Source organism: Tachysurus fulvidraco, chromosome 19, assembly GCF_022655615.1.
Source record: "Tachysurus fulvidraco isolate hzauxx_2018 chromosome 19, HZAU_PFXX_2.0, whole genome shotgun sequence".
Classification (NCBI taxonomy): domain Eukaryota; kingdom Metazoa; phylum Chordata; class Actinopteri; order Siluriformes; family Bagridae; genus Tachysurus; species Tachysurus fulvidraco.
In genome coordinates, this window is record NC_062536.1 from 8,822,345 (window position 1) to 8,843,379 (window position 21,035).

General features: G+C 37.0%; 1 protein-coding gene across 1 annotated transcript in view; it reads left to right on the top strand.

Annotated features, from left to right (window-relative positions):
• LOC113645466 (proton myo-inositol cotransporter) overlaps positions 1-21,035 on the top strand; it is a 42,571-nt gene that overhangs the window by 13,291 nt on the left and 8,245 nt on the right. The window contains exon 4 of the mRNA XM_047804366.1: positions 7,847-7,955. Coding sequence (XP_047660322.1) covers positions 7,847-7,955 — 109 coding nt within the window. The remainder of the gene's footprint in view (positions 1-7,846; positions 7,956-21,035) is intronic.

The window sequence follows — 21,035 nt, forward strand, 5'->3', positions numbered from 1 at the left end:
AAGAGAGAGAGAGAAGATGACAGAGTGTGCATCTGTGCACGTGTCTTCAAAAATGAAATCATTTTATATGCCTATGCTAAATAATGGAAGGGGCAAAAGAGTGAGAGCTCTGCTTTCACCCTGCAGGTTTGTAATAAGGAATGAATGTCATTGGAGACTAGCACAACACAGGCTGCTGCACTTTCAGCTGAACCTTCCAAAATTTTAGCAAATAATGGAGGGTACTGGATGATAATTAAAAAGCCTGACTTGCCTTAGAGCTAGTTAAATGATTGAGATGCTTTTGAGAGCAAAACATGCATATGAATTTATTTTGTCTTTTATGGGGCTGTATAATAGCACATATAACAACTAGATATGTAATATTTTGATAGGTTCTTTAGGCATTCACAAAGCCAGTATGTATTAAAGGAACAATTAGTAATTTTAATGCCCTCTGTTGTCTAAAAGGTGGATTGCTATTGAAATGAAAACATTAACATTCTCTTTATGCTAATGACCTCATCCTATTAGCTAAAGGTGTATAAGCTTTGTGAGTATTGTACAATTTATTTATTTATTTACATATGTATATTTTTTATTCTCTATTTTTAATGACTGTGTGTTGTTGTCTCTGTGTACTGGAAGCATATGACACTAAAACCAATTCCTTGTATGAGTAGGCTTTGGAAGAATATGTGAGGGGCTGAACAACCTTTTTTTTAACTGTTGGCAGGGTTTATTAGTCTGAAGAATTGTACGAGACTTGGTAAGCTGTATTAAATGTTTTGGTTTTATTAATATGCATGCACAGATATATAAAGTTGTTTATATTGTAATATATTTAAGTATAACTTAGATATACATTACATACTTAATTAAATGTAGGTTTTTAATATACCTTTCAATTCTTTAATCATTAATCACAAAAAGCTTACATTTCTAACCATATTTAGTAGTCAGAACGGAATTAACTTTTCATACAAGGATGTGATACTGTATACCGGGGAGTTTGCCGGGTGTGTGTTCACGGTGTGTGTGTTCACTTTGGATGGGTCAAATGCAGAGAACTAATTCATTTATGGCTAGCCGCATGCTCCGCTAATACTAAAAATCCCAGAATGCCTTGCCTCTGTATTGAGGCGTAGTCACGAACAGCAAGCGCCCCTCATTCTCTGTTGAGTGTTGACAGTCGTTAACAACCAGTTTGTCTTGTGTGCTAACGGAGCTAACGTGTCTGTAACGAAAGAATATAACATAAGAAGACACTATGAAACTAAACATTATGAGAACTATAAGGACCTGGACGTAAAGCAGAAGCTCCAGAAGGCGGAGGAGATGAAAAAAGTCTGGTTTCCCGGCAGACTATGTTCATGAAAGCAAAATCAAAAAGTGAAGCTGCTGTAAAGGCGAGTTTTATTTTGGCAGCAGAGATTGCAAAATCTGCCCGGCCCTTTAATGAGGGAGAGTTTGTCAAAAAGTGTATGGTCAAAGTTTGCGAGACGAACACCACTGAGGCCATCCTTAAAAATATTCCTGTTTGCCGTTGTGACACCGAAATCTGTGACCTATCGTATGTTGTGACCTTAGAGGGCGCTGTTGCTAAAATGCAGCTTAAAATAGGTCGTCTAGAGACGTTCGCTACGTAAACAGAGTAAATGCAAAATCTTGCGTAAATCTTGTTGCGAGAACGCGCCAAGCGCCGTGAACGTTACATTTAACGCGCGTGCCGTCGTGCTGCAAAGAAACGGTTGCATGCGCATTGAACTAAAGACTCATTTACAGTACTTAAAAAAACAAAGCTATTCAAATGCTTTTGCATTCTGTTTTCATGATTGCTTTTTTTTAACTACCCTGAAAGTCATTTATTAATTAAGGCTAAAAAAAAAAATTAGTCAGATGCTGATGCTTATTATTATTATTATTGTTATTATTATTATTATTATTATTATTACAAATTTGAATTAAACAAACTTACAGCACGGTCACAAAATATGATAAGGCATTATAGGTTATCAGAATCTGTTACCTCCCTCTATTTCACACCAAATTGAATTGAATGTTCTCCATATTCACTCTGGTGATGCCTAACACCCTCTATAGTATATCCTGAAAGTGATTTGGGTCTCATGTCAACAGAAACAAACTTACAGCACGGTCACCAAATATGATAAGGCATTACAGGTTATCAGGATCCGTTACCTCCCTCTATTCTATCTGTAAGTTTGTTTCTGTTGACATGAGACCCAAATCACTTTCAGGATATACTATAGAGGGTGTTAGGCATCACCACTAATGCCTATAACCTGTAATGCCTTATCATATTTTGTGACCGTGCTGTAAGTTTGTTTAATTCAAATATGTAGTAATAATAATAATAATAATAATAATAATAATAATAATAATAATAATAATAATAAGCATCAGCATCTGACTACATTTTTTTAGCCTTAATTAATAAATGACTTTCAGGGTAGTTAAAAAAAAGCAATCATGAAAGTACTGAAAATCATGAAAGTACATTTTTAAGTACTGTAAATGAGGCTTTAGTTCAATGCGCATGCAACTGTTTCTTTGCAGCACGACGGCACGCGCGTTGAATGTAACGTTCACGGCGCTTGGCGCGTTCTCGCAACAAGATTTACGCAAGATTTTGCATTTACTCTGTTTACGTAGCGAACGTCCCTAGACGACCTATTTTAAGCTGCATTTTAGCAACAGCGCCCTCTAAGGTCACAACATACGATAGGTCACAGATTTCGGTGTCACACCGTAACACGACCGACCGTCAATTTAGGACAGACTCAATTTAAGTCCGACCGACTTGCCGGTTGTAAATTTGCGTTAGGACCGACTTTTTTTTTTTTTACTTTTCAAACAACTAATACAAAAGCAATAAAATAATATTAACGGGTTCGGGCACCATAATACATCTAAAAAATGCATTAAAACAGCTCGACACCGCTTTAACTAAAAGGCACGGGTTGAAGACCCAGACAGTGACGTCACGATATGCTAATTTGTTTAAAGTCATACCTACGTAATCACCGTCACCAAATTTGTCCTTTTTTTTTTACATTGAAACTTTAAAAATATATATATAGACCTACCTAACGACCTTTTTTTTTTTTTTTTTTTTTTTTTTTACTGTTACTGCAAACCAAATTATTTTTAAGGATGGCCTGATGTGTCTTTTATTTCAAATTTAATTTCTTATGTGTTTGTAATATCAAGCTCTGGTTGTTTCAAATACTGTGTTTAAGCAAAACTAAAGTTTGTTTCCATATGAAAAAAGGTTGAACATTACATGCCAGTTGCAGTTAATTTTTCAATAAATATTCAGTTTGGCCCGTGACTTTATCTCAGCTTTATATTTTGGCCCACAGTGAATTTGAGTTTGACACCCCTGCTGTATACTATATTATTTAAAAATGCTCTTTTTAAGTGTCTACAGTAATGTTAGTTGCTTGTTATTACGTTATTTTGAATCATAGAACTGATTATAAATGCATAGTTAGTATTAGCATACTATGTCAGTATACTATTTGCTTCTTTTGTATATGCTGCTAACTATAAAGCTCCTCCTCTACTCATGCCTTTCATTTTTTCTTTCCTCTTCTGATGGCTTTTAGTTGGCTTTCAGCATCACCCCTTAATCTCATTTTCTTCTTAGGAAAAGTGTTTTTTCTTTTTTTTTTTTTGAAGGAGCAAAAAATGCCATCATGCAACAAACTTTTGCTTTTTTCGCTTTATTGTCAGCTCACTATCTCTGCACTTCAGTGTTTCTGCCTATTCTTGAATGTACAGGCCTTCTCATGAGTGATGAAAAGACTATAAAACTAGTTGACACTCGGTCTAAGGGTTTTTTCTCAGCTTTTGAAGTAGTCCTCTCATTACACAGTTTATTACTTCTTGTATATCACAAAAGCATACTGAGCAAAGGCACGCATGTTTTGCTATGCATAAGCTCACTCAGTGATGAAAGTGATGCATAAAATGCTCAATGTAAATGTAAATTTCCACTTTTCTGCAACAGTTATAAGGAGATTCATAAGCCCCTACGAGTTGTCTTTCCTATGGTTTTATACCTTATTCCATATACTGTGATTAATTATACATGCATGACAGCAAGATAAAGGCTAGGCATTATTCATACTGCCATTTTTTGATAATCTGTGAGGCGCTTTGCTGCCAGACAGGAGATATGACAGAGTAAAAAAGAGAGCAAAAGACATACCTCTCCTGGGTCCATCTGTCTGGTCAGACCTTGCTTTAGGATCCTAGCAACCAGTGGTCCTTGGTGCCCTTTGCATAACTATCCAGCTGCTCTGGCACATCTGTGGAGACCAGAAAACACAGAGCCAAGCTCTAAAAGTGTGTGGCAGACTCAATGATGTGCAGACTGGCATGGGAGATGGTCCAGCTGGGGCCTCATATGTGAAATAATAGTCTAATTAGCGGCATATTCATTTTATTTCATTTCTGTTTGTGCTACTTCCATGACTCTATATCCTGGTCCATTGATCTGTATAAACATTTGATGTACAGTGTGTAGTGGTGGCATCTCGCAATCAGTTTCATAGATAATGTAAACAGGGTGTGATGCTTATAACAATGCTGCTTTTAGTGAACCTAAAGTATCTGTGTACAGAAAATCTACGAAATTGTTATCTTTGCATGTATATTATCACTTTAGCTGTTTGCAATAAAACAATGGATAACGACAAGAACAAAAACACTATGGCACCTAAGGTAGCTAAGTTCAGCTAAGTTCTTCATATAAGCACACCAACTAAGAAAAACATGCAAAATACTGTTAAAATAGCTTATATGAAAACTTGAAAAAGAAATCATAGCACTTTCATCTGAGTGTGTTATTCTGCCCCAAGACACACAATGAGCAGCAGTGGAAGGGAGCACATGGTAGCCTTCTCCCACCAGGATTGGTACCTGCTGGGAAAAATCCAAATAAATAAATGCAGTTCAATAGTAGCCCTTATTTTTCTTGTATGGAGCATGCTCCTCTGGTCTGCTCTGATTGTATTAGCATAAGGGACAATGCAATGCACATGCTTGAGCAGCTGTTAGGAAGTAGAAATTGTCTGTCTAAAAGAATGGAGTTAGCTCTTCATTATAAGAGTCTTTTCACCGATGGCCTGGTTCACAGCACTCCATGAATCTGTGTTTGTAACTGAAATTGAGTTAGGGTCTGTAGCACTTGTCTCAAGGGACCAGGCAGTGATCATTTCCCATGTGACATACGAGCAACTTCCTCTGGCAACATCATAAACTGATAAAACATCATAGTTTAAACATTTCCCTCTCTAGTAACCTGTGCCTTTTTGCTACTGTATCCCTGCCTCATTTTATGCCTTGGGAATGAGGGGATGGATGGATGGATGGATGGACGGATGGACGGATGGATGAAATTTGATTATGGAATCACTGAAAGAGTGAATTATACAAAATCGATGGGGAAGTGGAAGCTCAGGGTTTAAGGTCTTGGACTGCTGTTTGGAAAGTTGTGAGTTTAATTCCCAAAATCACCAAGATGCCACTCGGCAGCTAAACTGGACCCTTAACCCTCAACCTCTCAGTTTTATAAAAGAGAAAAATGTAATTACTTTGGATTAGGGGGTCTGCCAAATGGTGTCTTGAATTCTAATTACAACCCATATGGGCATCATTTGCATCTGTACATGCTTTGGGGATTTCTTCCAGATCCCATTTCTCCATGCATTGTGAATTGAATTGTGAGTCTGTGGTTGTGGTTGTGGTTGTGGTTGCGAAGAGGAAGTTGTTTCCCCTGACTTGTGCCCTGAGGCTCCTTAGAATGATGCCGGGATCCTCATCAAACTGTGTTGGATGAACAGTACAGAAAATGAATGGATGGATGAGAGTACATTTATGAAAAGCTATAACTAATCTGTCTTCATTTATATCTATGCTCATACAGTTCATACACACTTTTGACAAAATTTCAATTTCTTATATTCTCATATTGACATGAAAAATAAAGCTTTGATACCATATTCAAATTTCCTATTCGATAACTGCTTTATTAGGCCATGTCATAGATCAATGAATGGCAAGATTTTCTGTCCTAATGAGTGTTGCAAGATGTTTCCATGCCAAAACATTTGCATTGTTTATAACATGACCTAACAGAGAAGTATGGCAATATCCCTGCTTTGATTCCTTGGTGGACTGAGTGCTTCCCTTGACCATCAAATGTGGATTCAATGCAATTTAAAAGATTGTTTGGGTTATATTACCACTGACAACAGGATGCAACTTGAACTTGTACATTCAACTGGTTGGCATCATATACATCAAACTGGGCTCCAGTTATGACTCAATTGTCTTTCAAACACGTTATTCTTTAGTTTATTTGCTGCTTAAAAATTGAATCTTGGAACCTACTTCATGATTATCAAACAAGATTTTGTGTAAGTTTTGTATGTTATGTATGCAACATGCTGCTTTATTTACAGTGTGAATGATAATAAATGAATAAATATATTGCATTGTGAGCTATATGAATCAAGTCATACACATATCCATGTAATAAATACCAATGATCTTGTGTATTTAGGCAGGTCTTACAGATAAATTTTGTACTTCTTTTATGCATGCTTTGATAAATGAGACTTCTAGTACTTACATCACTCTTTAATCAGTGAACCCTTGCATCCATGATGAAGACTGGCTCCACTCTCATTTAGCAAATCAGATGAGTCAGTGAGTTTAATGAATCCTAACTGGGCAAATTCAATCTGATGTAAAGGACTCAAACACAGAGTATGGCTTCATGTGCACCAGGTTTATTCACAAATGGCAAAAAACCTTGATGAAAAACAAATCTTTTGGTATAGTGTTCTGTGAACTGATCATTTTTCAGAGGAAATTGGTCCTGTAACATCTAGTGTAAAATTACTGCAGCATTCAACAATAAAAACATCATATGAACAATCAAGCACGGTGGTTGTAGTCTGAGTGTGGGGATGCTTTGCTGCTGAAATTCAAGCAAAAGTGGTTATGAGGCAATCCAAAGCACAAGTGAAAATCTTCCTCTGGGTTTAGTGTGACCTACTGTACTCAGTGGCCATTCACAATTTTAGAAAGAAGAGTGAAGGATTCATAGTGAAGTGAATGAATGGTATCTAGATATCAGAAACGGTTGTAGTTTTTACTGCCAAAGTGCTATAAGCAGTTATTAGGTTTAGGAAGTTATCTCATTTACATGTGTATTGTAGAGTACTTTCGTGTACATTTTCTTTTATCGATGAAATTATTATTTAAAAACTGTGATTTGCGTTCATTTCCTCATATTCAAAAATCATGTTTGTCACGAATATGCAAAAACACTGTACAGTAATCTGTTTGTTGCCTTAGATGGTTACATAAGCAGGCTGCACATTTGTGCAAACCATACAAATGGTGAAAGGACCAGAACATATCATATAACTGGAGTGGAATGTTGTAAAGGAGAACGAATAAAGAATTCTAAAGCTTTTAGATTGGTAAAGGAAACATTTGTGAAAACATTTGAGAGGAAAAAAGATTCAGGACTGTCAATCAAGTCCCTCTATGTTGATTAAGACTTTGAATTCATTTTAGACATTCGATTATAATCAGCACCGTATGCAGCAGGAGCTTGAGCACCACACAATTATGGAAGTTATTGGACTGCAACTGAACAGTTATTTTACTTTTAAATAGGTAAATAAGTACCCTGGAGACACAACAATCTTTATGTCACTGCATATATATATGTGTGTGTGTGTGTGGGTGTGTGTGTGTGGGGGGGGGGGGGGTGGAGAGACGATGTCATGAAAAGGTCATTTGTGTCTTATTTTCCTTGCAGAGGGCCCAGTGATTTGGCGTATGGTGACCTATCCTCCTGCCCGGCGTGCGCTCATTGTGGGTTGTGGACTTCACATGTTCCAGCAGCTCTCTGGCATCAACACAGTGATGTAGGCATTATTGCTCTCTACCACATTTATTCATTTATTTACAACAGTACTACTTCAATGCACAACAATACTAATAATGATTATATATTTCTAATTGTTTTCCTTTGTACTGTATAGTACTTCACAATAAAACCACCTGTGGAGATGAATAAAAACAATAAAAACTCTATTAGTCTAGTTAGAGAGGGCGGAAGACACTGTGTGTTAAGTAGACTGTGAAAGGTTAAAAGGGGTGGAAAAATAGAAGAATAGTAAGAAGGCAACTAGAGAAGGGGAGAAAGAGGGATAGTGAGCAAGACAGCAGGCCCGATAGATGGATACTTGGTGATTAGTGGTAGTTGAAGGTAAATGGAGTGATATTGAGCAAATTATGAGAATAGATGGACAGATTGGAAATAGTTCTCTAGAGAAGATTGGAAGGAGGAACTGGTCATCAGAAAAGATTTGATGAATTGATATTAAGCAGAACATTAGAGATCCATATTATGCAATGGTGACCATGCTGATACAGAAGGTTCGGTGATGGGATGATCAGGATGTTGATGAAGCCGTAAAAGGAGTTTGGTTGGATGATGAGATAGTGACCATGCTGACTGAAGAGACTGCATGATGGGATGGTGTTCAAGCAGAAAGTAGAGACTGGATGATGGACTGGTGACCAGGTTGTAATTGGAGATTGGATGATATGCTGGTCACCAGGCTGGAAAAGGAGATTGGATGATGTGGTGGTCACCAGGGTGGAAAAGTAGGTTGACTGATGAAATGGTAACTAGGATGAAAGAGGTGATTGTATGATGATTAACCTTGTATTGTAATGATAAGCCTTGTAGAAAGGTTTAAATAAAATATTAATATGTAGATATAGAAATACAGAGGATATACACAAATGTGAAAGGAGATGAATGGCCAAGTAGACTTGCCCAGGTTGCCCATGCTATATTCTTGCCAAGCTTCTGTTATGCCTGCCTTCAAAGGCCATTTGAACACACACACACACACACACACACACACACACACACACACACACACACACACACACCACACACACACACACACACACACACACACACACACACACACACACACACACACACACATACACACACAGGTATCTTGCTTACTTGTCTCTTTAAAGAACTTTTTTTTTAGTTCACTGACTAGCTTATTACAAAATTGCACTGTATAGACTAGCTGGCCACAGCCAATATACAGTACATGGGTGGATACAATTAACACTATAACCATTTTTAACACTGTAGGCTAATGAATTGTTGCTCATTGTTTCATTTTTATAACCTCTCTTCATTCCTGTAATTTCTTCTGCTCCACCTTCTGCAACAAACTTCTCAAAGAAAGCTTTACACAATCGTGGAATATGTGCCGTCGCTAGGCAACCACTGATGTCACTAGCAAAAGGAGTAATGAATGTGTGCGTGTGCACACGTCCAAATGTGTTTACTTTGCCTCAGCTCTTATTTTGGAAAGTGATAGGGCTTTTCATACAGGTCTGGGGAAAAAAACTCTCTCAACGTATGTAGCATCAGTAAGTCAGTCTACTGGAACAAACATACACACACAACACTAAGTTTTACCCCTGTAACTCAGACACTGTCTCTCTGTGTAAGACACCGACACATTCAAGCACACACACACACACACACACACACATTATTCAGTACAACATAATAGCACTGAAAACATAGCAGCATCAATGGATTTATGGTTTTTATCCAAGGGTCTTTGCCTGGTCTTGCTCTCTGAATGATGTAACATGTCAAACTCTCACACACAAACAGCTCGTCACTTCGTCATCTGTCAGGCTCAGCTGTCCAAGAGATCCCTTCATCAGCCTGTCTCATGAAGCACAGCTCTCTGGGGCTTTTGTGGATGTCACTTGGAGACATATAAGGGATGAGGCTTATCTAGACATAAACAGCTTTTATCCTCTGCGTGGAAGCTATAAATGTTATCTAAAGATAAGCATTTCCGCTAGCACATGATAGTACTCTCTAATTCAGTATGTAGCTCATTATCTCCTCATCTCCATTCATTTCTCCCTCACATTTTCTCGCTCTCTGTCTCGCTCCCTTTCTCTTCCCATATTTAAACATGCATACGCATATAAAGGCCTTGAGGACAAGACCCTACTCCACCTTTATGCATAAGACAGTTAATTCAAAGAACATTGCGTAGCACTTTACACATCTGAGCAGCACACCCGTCTCTCTTGTCTCTTTCTTTCTTTCTTTCTTTCTTTCTTTCTTTCTTTCTTTCTTTCTTTCTTTCTTTCTTTCTTTCTTGCTTTCTTTCTTTTTCCATCTTATCTATCTCTGTCTACTTATCTGTCTTTCAGATCCCTTGTTTTTTTCCATTTTACCATCTATCTCATGATTTTCTTCTCTCTCTCTCTCTCTCTCTCTCTCTCTCTCTCTCTCTCTCTCTCTCTCACACACACACACACACACACACTCTCTCTCTCTCCCTCTCTCTCTCTCCCTCTCTCTTCCTCTCTCACTCTCTATCTCTCTCCCCCCTCCCTCTCTATCTCTCCCCCTTTGAATGATCACGCACAAACACACCCCCCCAGCCCCCCCCCCCCCCCCCCCCCGGTTTGACAACTGCCTGACATTTGTTCTTAAGCCCTTGCCCATCCACCAGGCCCCAATTAACCAATGCTAAAATGTGGACATTAAAAATGACCTATAGCCACAGTCATAGTGTGGCTCTGCTGAGTCCAAAGACAGTCTCAGTGGGCTTCCTTTATCCATCTTTAAATCATAAGTGAAAACACAGTGCCAGTGTAATTAGACTATGGTAATGTTCTCTCTAATCAGACTCTGACAAGCACAGTCCTGTCCCATAATCTCATGCTAAACCTTAAGCTCTATTCCATGATTGCTTATTTATTGTCTTCTTCTGTTCTGTAACAAACATTCATTACCACCTCAGGCCATTATCATCATATTGGCTCTACAACCCTGTGAGCTGATTGTTTGCAGTGGCCTTCTCTGTATTTATCATTGTTATGAGACTCTACCTGTGCCCCAGTCATGTACTTTGTGAAGGTCTTATGCAATATGTTCATAATGCAGTTTAGTAAGATGCAGTACTATTATTATAGCAAAGATACAAAGCATAAATAAAATGAACATATCACTTATCAGTCATGTCTGTCTTCACATTCGTGTTGGATTGTCATAATTATAATCTTAACATATCTGATCTATACAAAGAACGTGAACAAGGATTCATGGAAGTAGAGTTTCAGTAGTATCCGTCTTTTCTATATAAGACATATAGAATAAAACTATGAAGTGCATTATCTTATATAATATCTAGGTTGGAGTAAACTTTTCCTTACACTTAAGCAAGATGCATTGCCTAACCATCAGGGTTGTAAAGCTTATTATATTTTCAGTTTGGAGATTCTGTAGAACCCAAAATATTGCAGTAATTGGGGATGGTTCTATACATCTCTGACAAAATCTTGATAGCCAGAAAGTACTTAGTTTTCAGCAGAGTCATTGCATATGCGATAGGGTAGATGGTGCTTGCTCACACCGGTCACATGTAGGGTTTAAACGTATCATACTTTAGACCAAGGTAAATAGTGAAGAAGTGTGAATTGAATTATTACATTAAGTAAGCAAGGAATTTTTAAACTGGACCCTTGAATACCTCTGGCATATATAAACATGCTTTCTGACTGTGTTTATGTTATGTTTATGGTGTTTATGGGATCCAACAAGCTGGATGTGTGTCTAGACTTGCTTTACTTACTTCTGTAACTTATTGGAAAATCCATAGTCATAAGGAATACTTCAGTATAAATAACTAAATAAAAAGCTGTGACTTTAAGAGGTCACCACTGTGATGTTTGCATTATCTAAAGTACATACATCAGATAATGATTGATTTATTGATCTGTGTGCAAACAAACACGTTTGTATCACGTTTCAGCTTTTATATTCTAAAATGCATTCTCAAAACTTGGGATGTGGTAGCTTAAGGTATTGAACCACTGATAGAAGTTGCGAGTTTGAATCCCAGGTCCAGCAAGTGTCCACTGCTGGGCACTTGAACACGGCCCTTAACCCTCAGTTTTATAAAATGAGAAAATTTAATTACCAAATGTGTGTTTAAATACTGCTGATGCTTTGTATTGACAGATTGACAGTGTTTAGACATCAGTGCGACTGACTGAAAGCAATCTTTGTCTTACACACTAATGGTTCGGCTCAGGTTCTTGTCCCAAGTCAGAGTTCCTGTTTTGACCAGGAGATTATTTTAGCCAGTTGTTGCATCTTCACTATTATGAATAGCCATATGCTTAGCTATGTTTACCATAGAGGATTATAATGAGATTTACTTCCTACAGGTTATTTAAAATCCATGATTTTTATATTGACTTTGCTCTTCTTTTTCTGTGTGTGTACTTGGCTGTGGATATGGCAAAATAGGTACAGATTACTGTTGGTCTCTGTGGTGCTGTGTAGCATCTGTGTGTGGTACTGTGCTCATTCCCTTTCATTAGAGAAATGGGTCAGATCTCAAGGGGGCAATGTCTCTCTCTCTCTCTCACTCACACACACACACACACACACACACACACACACACACACACACACACACACACACACACACACACACACACACACACACACACACACACACACACACATTCTTTCTTTTGTTCTCTCATGCCTTTTCCCTCAAACTTAGTGTGCTTGGTACTATCTTCACACCTACTCAGATGGAATGATCCCATATGCATGTATATATAGCATGTATATATAAGTTTTCTGATCCAGCCGTGAGAATGAGTTTTTACCAAAAAGTGTCTATTCCTCTATTTATTGAACAGTTATGGACATGCTTATATGATGTATTAACCATATAAACAAATGAAAGGGAAATTCCCTAAGGAGTTGAGCATCCAGAACAATTCCAGTGTGCAAGATTTTAAGATTTTTACGTGTCACTTATTTTAATTTAAGTACAGTATACAGATTGAAATAAAAACCCAGCACCCAAATAAAATTTAAGAAACTAGGTTGAAAAATATACCGTATTTTCCGCACTATAAGGCGCACCTAAGAGCCTTAAATTTTCTCAAAAATCGGCCGTGCGCCTAATAATCCGGTGCGCCTTATGTGTGCACTGAGTTCCAGAAATCTGTAAAAATGTTGTGTGACTTTAGTAAGCGCTCCGCTTGATTGACTGCCCGACCATTTCCCGCTGACACAGGGACGTATACAAACACTACGTACGCTGGCAGCGATAAACCAATCAGAGAACATTACGTAATACGTACAGTACGTACGCTTACCTTCGCCATGCCTCCCGTAGGTATACTTACCGGTATGTTGCAAAACATCATTTGTTTCTTCCTAACCATTATGCGCTCCACACTCCAGTCCTGTAGGTGGCGGTAAATGCACCTTAAGTTGGTTTGCCATCCGCCAATAAAAATCAGATGCTTACGAGGCACAATTACAAACTACAGGCTACAGTTACACGGTTGTAAATGGGAATAGAGCAGCTGAAAGTATTCAACACCAATGTATCTATCTATGGTTCGGAAGTGGAGGAAGCAAGAAAATGTACTGCGCCAGGTTAAGAAGACACAGTAGATGAGGACTTTGATGGATTTGTGGGAGAAGATTGATTAAAAAATAATGTGTGTGTATTGTTAAATAGTAGAATTAAGTTCAACTAAACTCACTGTTTTGCTTCTGTTACCTTTTTTGTAGACCGTATGTTTTAGCATGCGCCTTATAATCCGGTGCGCCTTATGTATGGGTTAAGTACAGAAATAGAGCCCGTAATTGAGACTGCGCCTCATAATCCGGTGCGCCTTATAGTGCGGAAAATACGGTATTAAGATAGGCAATAGAATACTGGAAGATAGAACAGCGTTAGTAATAGTATACTGGAGGGGTGAACATATACTGGAGGGATGAGATGGTGGAGGAACACTAATCTTACATCAGCTATTGTCTCAGTGTTTTGCCGATGTAGATTACCGTAGTTCTGTTGGGTTGAGATCAGGTGATTCTGACAACCACAGTACATGTTGTACATCATTTTAGCTCTTGTGCCTTGTGAATAGGGACAGGGTCACTCTGGAAAAGACCACGGTCATCAGAATAGATATGTTTCATCAAAGGCAAGAAATGCTTTTTTTATATAGCACATTTCATACACAAGACAATCCAAGGTGCTTTAATAAATACATGCAATTCCTACCATCCACCCAGTGATAAAGGATAAAGCAACTACTGAAAATGAATGAAATTGAATAAAGTACAATTGCATCAGGAATATTAGGAATCGTAAGAAATGCAGGAAGGTATAATGGAACTAATGCAACCTTGCCCAAATATGTTTTTCTTTCACAGCTGCTTTCATGGATTCTCTGTTTTCCTCTTTCTAATACAATCTTGCAACATCTCACTCTCTCAGTCTCCATCCAACCAACACTTGGGTAGCAGAGATCACTAATGTGTTTTCCAGCATGTTCATGTGATTGACAGGATTGTTACACTACAGAGCACAAGAAGCAACCTCTTGTCCAACCAAGTGTCTGTCATCGATGTCTGCCTGTCATATAGCTTACAAAACCTTTGTACTGGCAATCATATTAGTGCATGCAGTCACCCCTTAACCACTTCTAAATAAATTAAAACCAAGGAAATGTATGCAGCATCTGTTCTTTCTCACAATGAGAGACAACCAAATGGATAAAATACAGCCTTCTCTCCAAGGCTGGTCTTTATCACTCGTAATTTATTTTGTATTTGTAAATCAGTGTAATATTGAACAGGCATATTCCAGAGAAATTTATTGTTATCCTGCTGAGAATCTCACCTAGAGGCTTGATATTATTCATACATACAGGCTTACACACCGTCATCATGACATTTTATGCCAACAGATCACCACCTCCTCAGCCATAGTGATTCACTGGAATTTCAGTCATTGTTATGCTAAGCTCAAGCTCTCCCAGTTTCCAAGTGTGTGAGAGAAATCTTGTCCCCCTCTCCCTATATGTTAAGCCTGCTCATCCCCAGTAAGTTTAGCAGAACAGCATTAGTAGGCGTTAACAAGGATCTGTGGCTTTTCCTTCTGACTGCTAGTGTCCAGCCACTGAACATGTTGACCTGGACAATGTCCAGCTCATGACACGAACCGAGATGCACACGCTGTATGTCTCTGCAAAGTCCTACTAGAACACCTTTCTTTATTGTGCACACAACCTAAGGCAAATGTGTACAGTTTTTTTTTTTTTTTTTACTAAATGTTCCTCAAGGGTTCTATAACTAGCTAAGAATTCTTCCTTCCTGAGGGATGCTACTTAGAACTGTGTCCTTAAAATTTTCCCTTCGTGGAAATCTTAAAGAAACAACTTTGAATATTACAAAGTGGTACATATTCATCTCAAAAAATGTTACATAATCATCTCATTACAGAAAACCTAATATTTTTCTTTTTCATATACTTTTTTGTCAAATAAAGGAAAGACTGCATTAATATAAATCTTTGATTTTACTTGCAGCCCTGTTATTTTCAGAGAAAATTGTTCTAGAATATTGTTATAAGAAACTAATCAACACCGTTAATTATATTTGAGCCTTGACAAGCGTGCTATGGTATATGTTGGTCATGATTACCAATAAGTCAGTTAAAGATTGCACTGCACCGACTACATTTTTCACACTGAAACACCATGTGTAAAATTTACACATAGCCAAGAACAGGTGTTATGTCTAATTAAAAGGTGTAAAGGTAATTGTTTCTTGGACCCGCCTAGTCTGTTATACTGTATTTACACATGGGTTGGTTAGTATGGTTGGGTTTTTTACACTTAAATCCATTTTATAACCTGAAACCACTCTCTTTAGTCTATCTTGGGTTTTTTTTGTCCTACAAAATTTGTCCTCTTTATTTATTTAGGAAATCGACAAAATCTATTTCTGATATTTCCGCCATCAGTGCAGCTTCATTCAGAGTATATAGCTTAGTTGATAAGTCATTGTTGTTAAAAAATGTAGAAAGTTTTATTTTGTGTTTTTGCAAGTGCATTTTTGTACACTAGTTGCATGACTTCCTGTGCTACTTACAGTCTATCTAGTAATGATGGTACTGTATGTGCATAGAAACTGGAAATTTGTATGCACTCAGAAACTGGAAATTGTGCTTGAAATTCAGTACTTTATTTACAGGTTAGGATGTGACACAAATAAAGCTCTCAAGCATGGATGTGTCCGCCTTCCAAACTGTTTCGAACATACAGCAAAAGACTGTTTCCTTCTCAGCTCCCTTCCCCCACTGTCAAGCTGAAGCCTCTGTCCTAATGTATTCCTCTATTACTCTTCACATTTCTTCCTCACCCAGTAGCTTTTAATCATGTTCCCATGAGCCTCTGACAGAGACAGTGCCAATTAGAGAGTGGGAGTTTTTTTTTCCAAAGATATGACAAGGTTCACCACTGATTCTTGGTACTCACTGCAGTCTGACCCTCAGGAACCAGTCCGAAGCTTTTAAGGCTGCAGTGTAATTTTTTTTCTCTTTTTTTCAGTCTTTTTTTTTTTACTTTAGACTCTCTAGAGTTGAAGTACTGGAAATTTTTAATAAGTCTGAAAGCTGCAGGAAAATCACAACCCAGACTTATCTATTCTACCTCCTTCTCCTGTTTTGTACAGTATCACCTTTGAAAAATTAATCAGTTTTTAATGCACAAATGCATTAAAAACTGAAATGTTTGGTAGGAGCATAGCAACAGGCCTGGTTGCTATGCTCCTGCCAAACATTTTAGAATGAAGATGTCATTGTTTGTCACATATACTGTACATTACAGCACAGTGATATTATGTTCTTTGCATATACCAGATTGTGAGGAAGTTGCAGTCAGAGCACTGGGTCTACCATGAAACAGCAAACTGGAGCAGTGAGAGTTAACAGCCATGCTCGAGGGCATAACGGTGTCAGCTAGGTGGTGCTAGGGCTTGAACCCCCTGACCGGTAACCCATTGACTTAACTGTTTAGCTGCCACTGCCGACAAGCCTATACTGCAATCTATTCTGTAGTTAAACAACATGGCTACAACTGCATAATAAAATGTAAATAATTGTTTCTGTGTACATTTTTCTGAATCAGCAGATTTGTAGTAATCTACAACAAAACCTGAAAACAATGTTATTTATGAAATTTGCTCAAACCACAGCTCTCATAACCATTCTGCATCAGTGCAGCATGTACTAGTAAAACATCAAATGCTTGTTAGTCAGAGATACATTTTATTCATTTAGTTTCCTATTATAATTTGTATTCATTTTAGGAGAACTGTCAATTGTGAGCAATTTTGTAAATGAGTACTCAAACACAAAAACATATATATTTATAGTGTATAAGTCTGTGACAGAGGGAGAATAATTCCTTATGCATAAGATGCTGGTTTCTGCTAGGACTACACAGAAGAAACATATTCCACGTATTGTAGAGTATAATTTTATATAGAAGGTATACTTTCAAATAAGTGGACAGATATCTATCCAAAGATTTTAATCCAAATCGTCAGTTTGTTGGGTGAGAATGTTACAGAAATCATAGAAATTCGAGCATTCTTAAGATACAACTTTGTGCATAAACAAGCCCCAACTAAAGCTTATACATATGAATATTTACATCAAATGTTTGCTTATAATCCTTCGGTAACCGTATAAATCTTCACAAGTACATTACAGGTACCTGTACAATTTATTAGAGATACCTGGGGCAAAAAAGAAGCACAATATATAGAATAATACTTAAAACCTTGATAATCAAATAAATTGGGTGTATGATACTACTTTTGGTTTATCTAACAGAACAGCACAAAGTGTCTCTTTTCCTCTTATTACATCAACAGTTGAAACTAAGATATTTTCATTCATTTTTTTTTCTGTTAATAGTTTATTTAATGTTGGAGATCATCATAGAATCCAGTTCATGTGGTTAGTTATATTGTAGCAGGTATTTATTCACTTACCATATCTCTCTCTCTCTCTCTCTCTCTCTCTCTCTCTCTCTCTCTCTCTCTCTCTCTCTCTCTCAAATTGTTACTGAAATTCTACAAACCTTCCATCTGAAATACTATATTTATGTCAAAAAAGCTTCATCATATCAACACCCTTTTTATAATTTTTTATAATTCGTTTATGTGACGTGTCACCCATATGTGTCACACATACACAAACATACATACACATACATACACCTCTGTATTTTTGTGCCAAAGAAACAATAACATATTAGAAAATCAGGATTTATCAGGATTTAATTTAGTCTTCACGCTTGTAAATTTATTTCCCTTTCCTTAACAGCACCAGTTTAATATCAGAGCAAAAGCATTGCTTTTTTTATGACCCGAAATCCACATCGAGTGTTTGAAATTATTTTTCAATTATGTTCAAAAGAAAAAAGAAATGAGAACATTTCAATATTGTTTCACATCGTGCAGCAATGGGTGGTCTCTTCAGACACACAGCTGAGCCCTGTCTTCCCACAGGCAGTACAAACAGCTGTACTAATTGAAATAGCTGGGGTGAGGGTCGCATTCTGTCTAGTAATTTTTAGATGCTGATTGTTTTTTGTTGTTGTTTTTTTTTTTTTCAGTACAAAACAATCCTCACAGCAAGATATCTTTACCAAGAAGTTTTGATTTATTCATGTTTATTTCTCCCTGGTTTGAAGCAGTGTAGTAGGAAAAAAAAATACCCTTGAAGGTATTCCCACTTGATATTCTATTAATTTTATTAATAATTAATTTATTATTATTTAGTCCCTTTGGGTTTTTGTGTCATTTTTTGTGAGCGTTACAGCTTGATTTTAATGCACCGATTTTCAACATTCGATTTTTGTGTTTTTTCGTAGAAAATTACTTAAATTGTTGAAATTTCATGCACACAATTCTTCCTGTAAACAACAACCAGTGAAGACACATATGTATTTATGTTCTGTGATAGCTGCATTCATTGGATTTGGCTGAACGTGTGTTGTGATGAAGTTACACAATGCATATTGGCCCAAATCTTCAGAAAGTCTACAATAAAATTTTGTTGTCATAAAAATCTGTTTATTCAGTGTTAAGATATAAAGAAAAAATTCCGAGATGTTAAATGGAAAGAATGCCATAAGATCTTAAAATAAGGATTTAATTACGCAAAGCACATCATTTTTGAAAAATGAGTTCAAAATAACAATTTACAGTTCAGAGTCCAGTTTGTTTCCTCTTTACTTGTTATCTGCATGTTTTTCCACTCAGAAATAATGCGACAGAAAGCCTTTGTGACTTACAGTTTAGCAACTGATGGTTAAAGGCTTTGCTGGCTCTCAGTATAGGAAATTAAACTCTAAATCCTGCGATCACTAGCTAAAAGATATTACTAAATGATCCACAACTACATCCCTCACAGCTTTATTTGGTCATTAATCATAGAGCAAAGAACTCGGTACGATCTCTTGAGGCTGCTGTTTCCTGATAATTTAGCAGCAGCAGCCGCAGCAGCAGCGGGAGCGACTCAAAGTGCAGGCATGTTTAAACTATGGTTTCTCATCTAATCAAGCATATTCTCTATCTACGACACACAGCGTGAAGCTTAAGAGGAAATCCAAACAGATGTATTTAAAGCCACTGTTCTCTGAATCCGAGCTTCGTTATGGAGGAAGCTCTAAATCAAAGGAGGGAGGTCTGAATCAGATGACTTTTGTTTCCAATTGCTTGTAACACTATAAATCTCCATATGTGGACTCATTTTGCATAGTGCATTTATTGCATTTGTGTGTGTTTTCCACACATTGGCTGTTGAGCTTGTAATAAAACTGTATGCTTTCTGTAAAACTATGATTTTTAGGCCTGATTAAGCAGCATTATTGCATCATTGCTTGGTAGATTTTGTGCTTAGAACATACTGTTAACATAAAAAAGAATTTTAAAACCACTAAAAAGTTATAATTAATGTATAATTAGACGTTATATTCTTGCCTGACCATGTCTGAGTATGTTAGTACTTGGGAGTTCATCTAGAGATCCATGACCTCATCTTCCTCCTCTGTTTGTCTCTGCGCCCCCCCCCCCCCCCCACTTGAGCTGTTTGCTTTGAACATTTCACCAAAACTAACATGCCAAGCATGTCCAACAAAGCTGCCATGCCGCAATTACTGTAAGATATGTAATTATCAACACAATGCTGTATAATGCTGAGCAATTTGATATCACATGCTGAGCAACAGAAATTTTCAGAAAGGTCTAAAAGTAGCTGTGAAGCACACTGTAATTTGTCAGATAGTGTTAGATAAGTGATGAACAAAACATCAACATGAGAGACAATCACAGGCCAAAATGTAGGTCTTTAAACTATCCTGTCAATTAGCATACACTTTATTTAAAGGTTCAGCTGTTTTTATGGACTTAAGCACTAATACTCAAATACAGGCATGTACCACTATATAGATTTAACACAATACATCACTCTGAAATATGTGATTCACTCCAAAACTATGGAATATAAAATTAAGTACATTTAAACATTTTTAATTTTCTTTGCCAGGAGTATTTTTTTGTATGAAGTAAACCATAGAAGTTAGTACTGACACATTCTCTTTATGGAAGTATGAAAAAAAACACTATTTTAAAGCCAATTAAAGGCATGATAAAATAACCGACGTTCCCCAAACACAACAATTTTATGATTTTAGGATCTTGTGACTTCATGATATTGTGTGAAAAATTAACAACTGGTGCTTGAAAAATTCTTTTATTTGACGAAGCAAGTGTTATTTTATAACCTGCCAAATAACGAGGATCATACTGTTAAACCAAATGTTCAGCGATTAATGTGAAATCACAACTAAGGGTATTCATACAGCAATATATTGGAAAAAAATAACAAATGCTTTAGAAGTTTCCTTCTGTCTTTCTCATTTATATATGTGTCTATTCTAATCTTTTCTCTTGAAAAATGTGCCTGGCTTTTGTGTTACATTGTACTAAAGCAAATAAAATGTTAGTTTTCATTTTCTATGATTTTTAGGCTTAG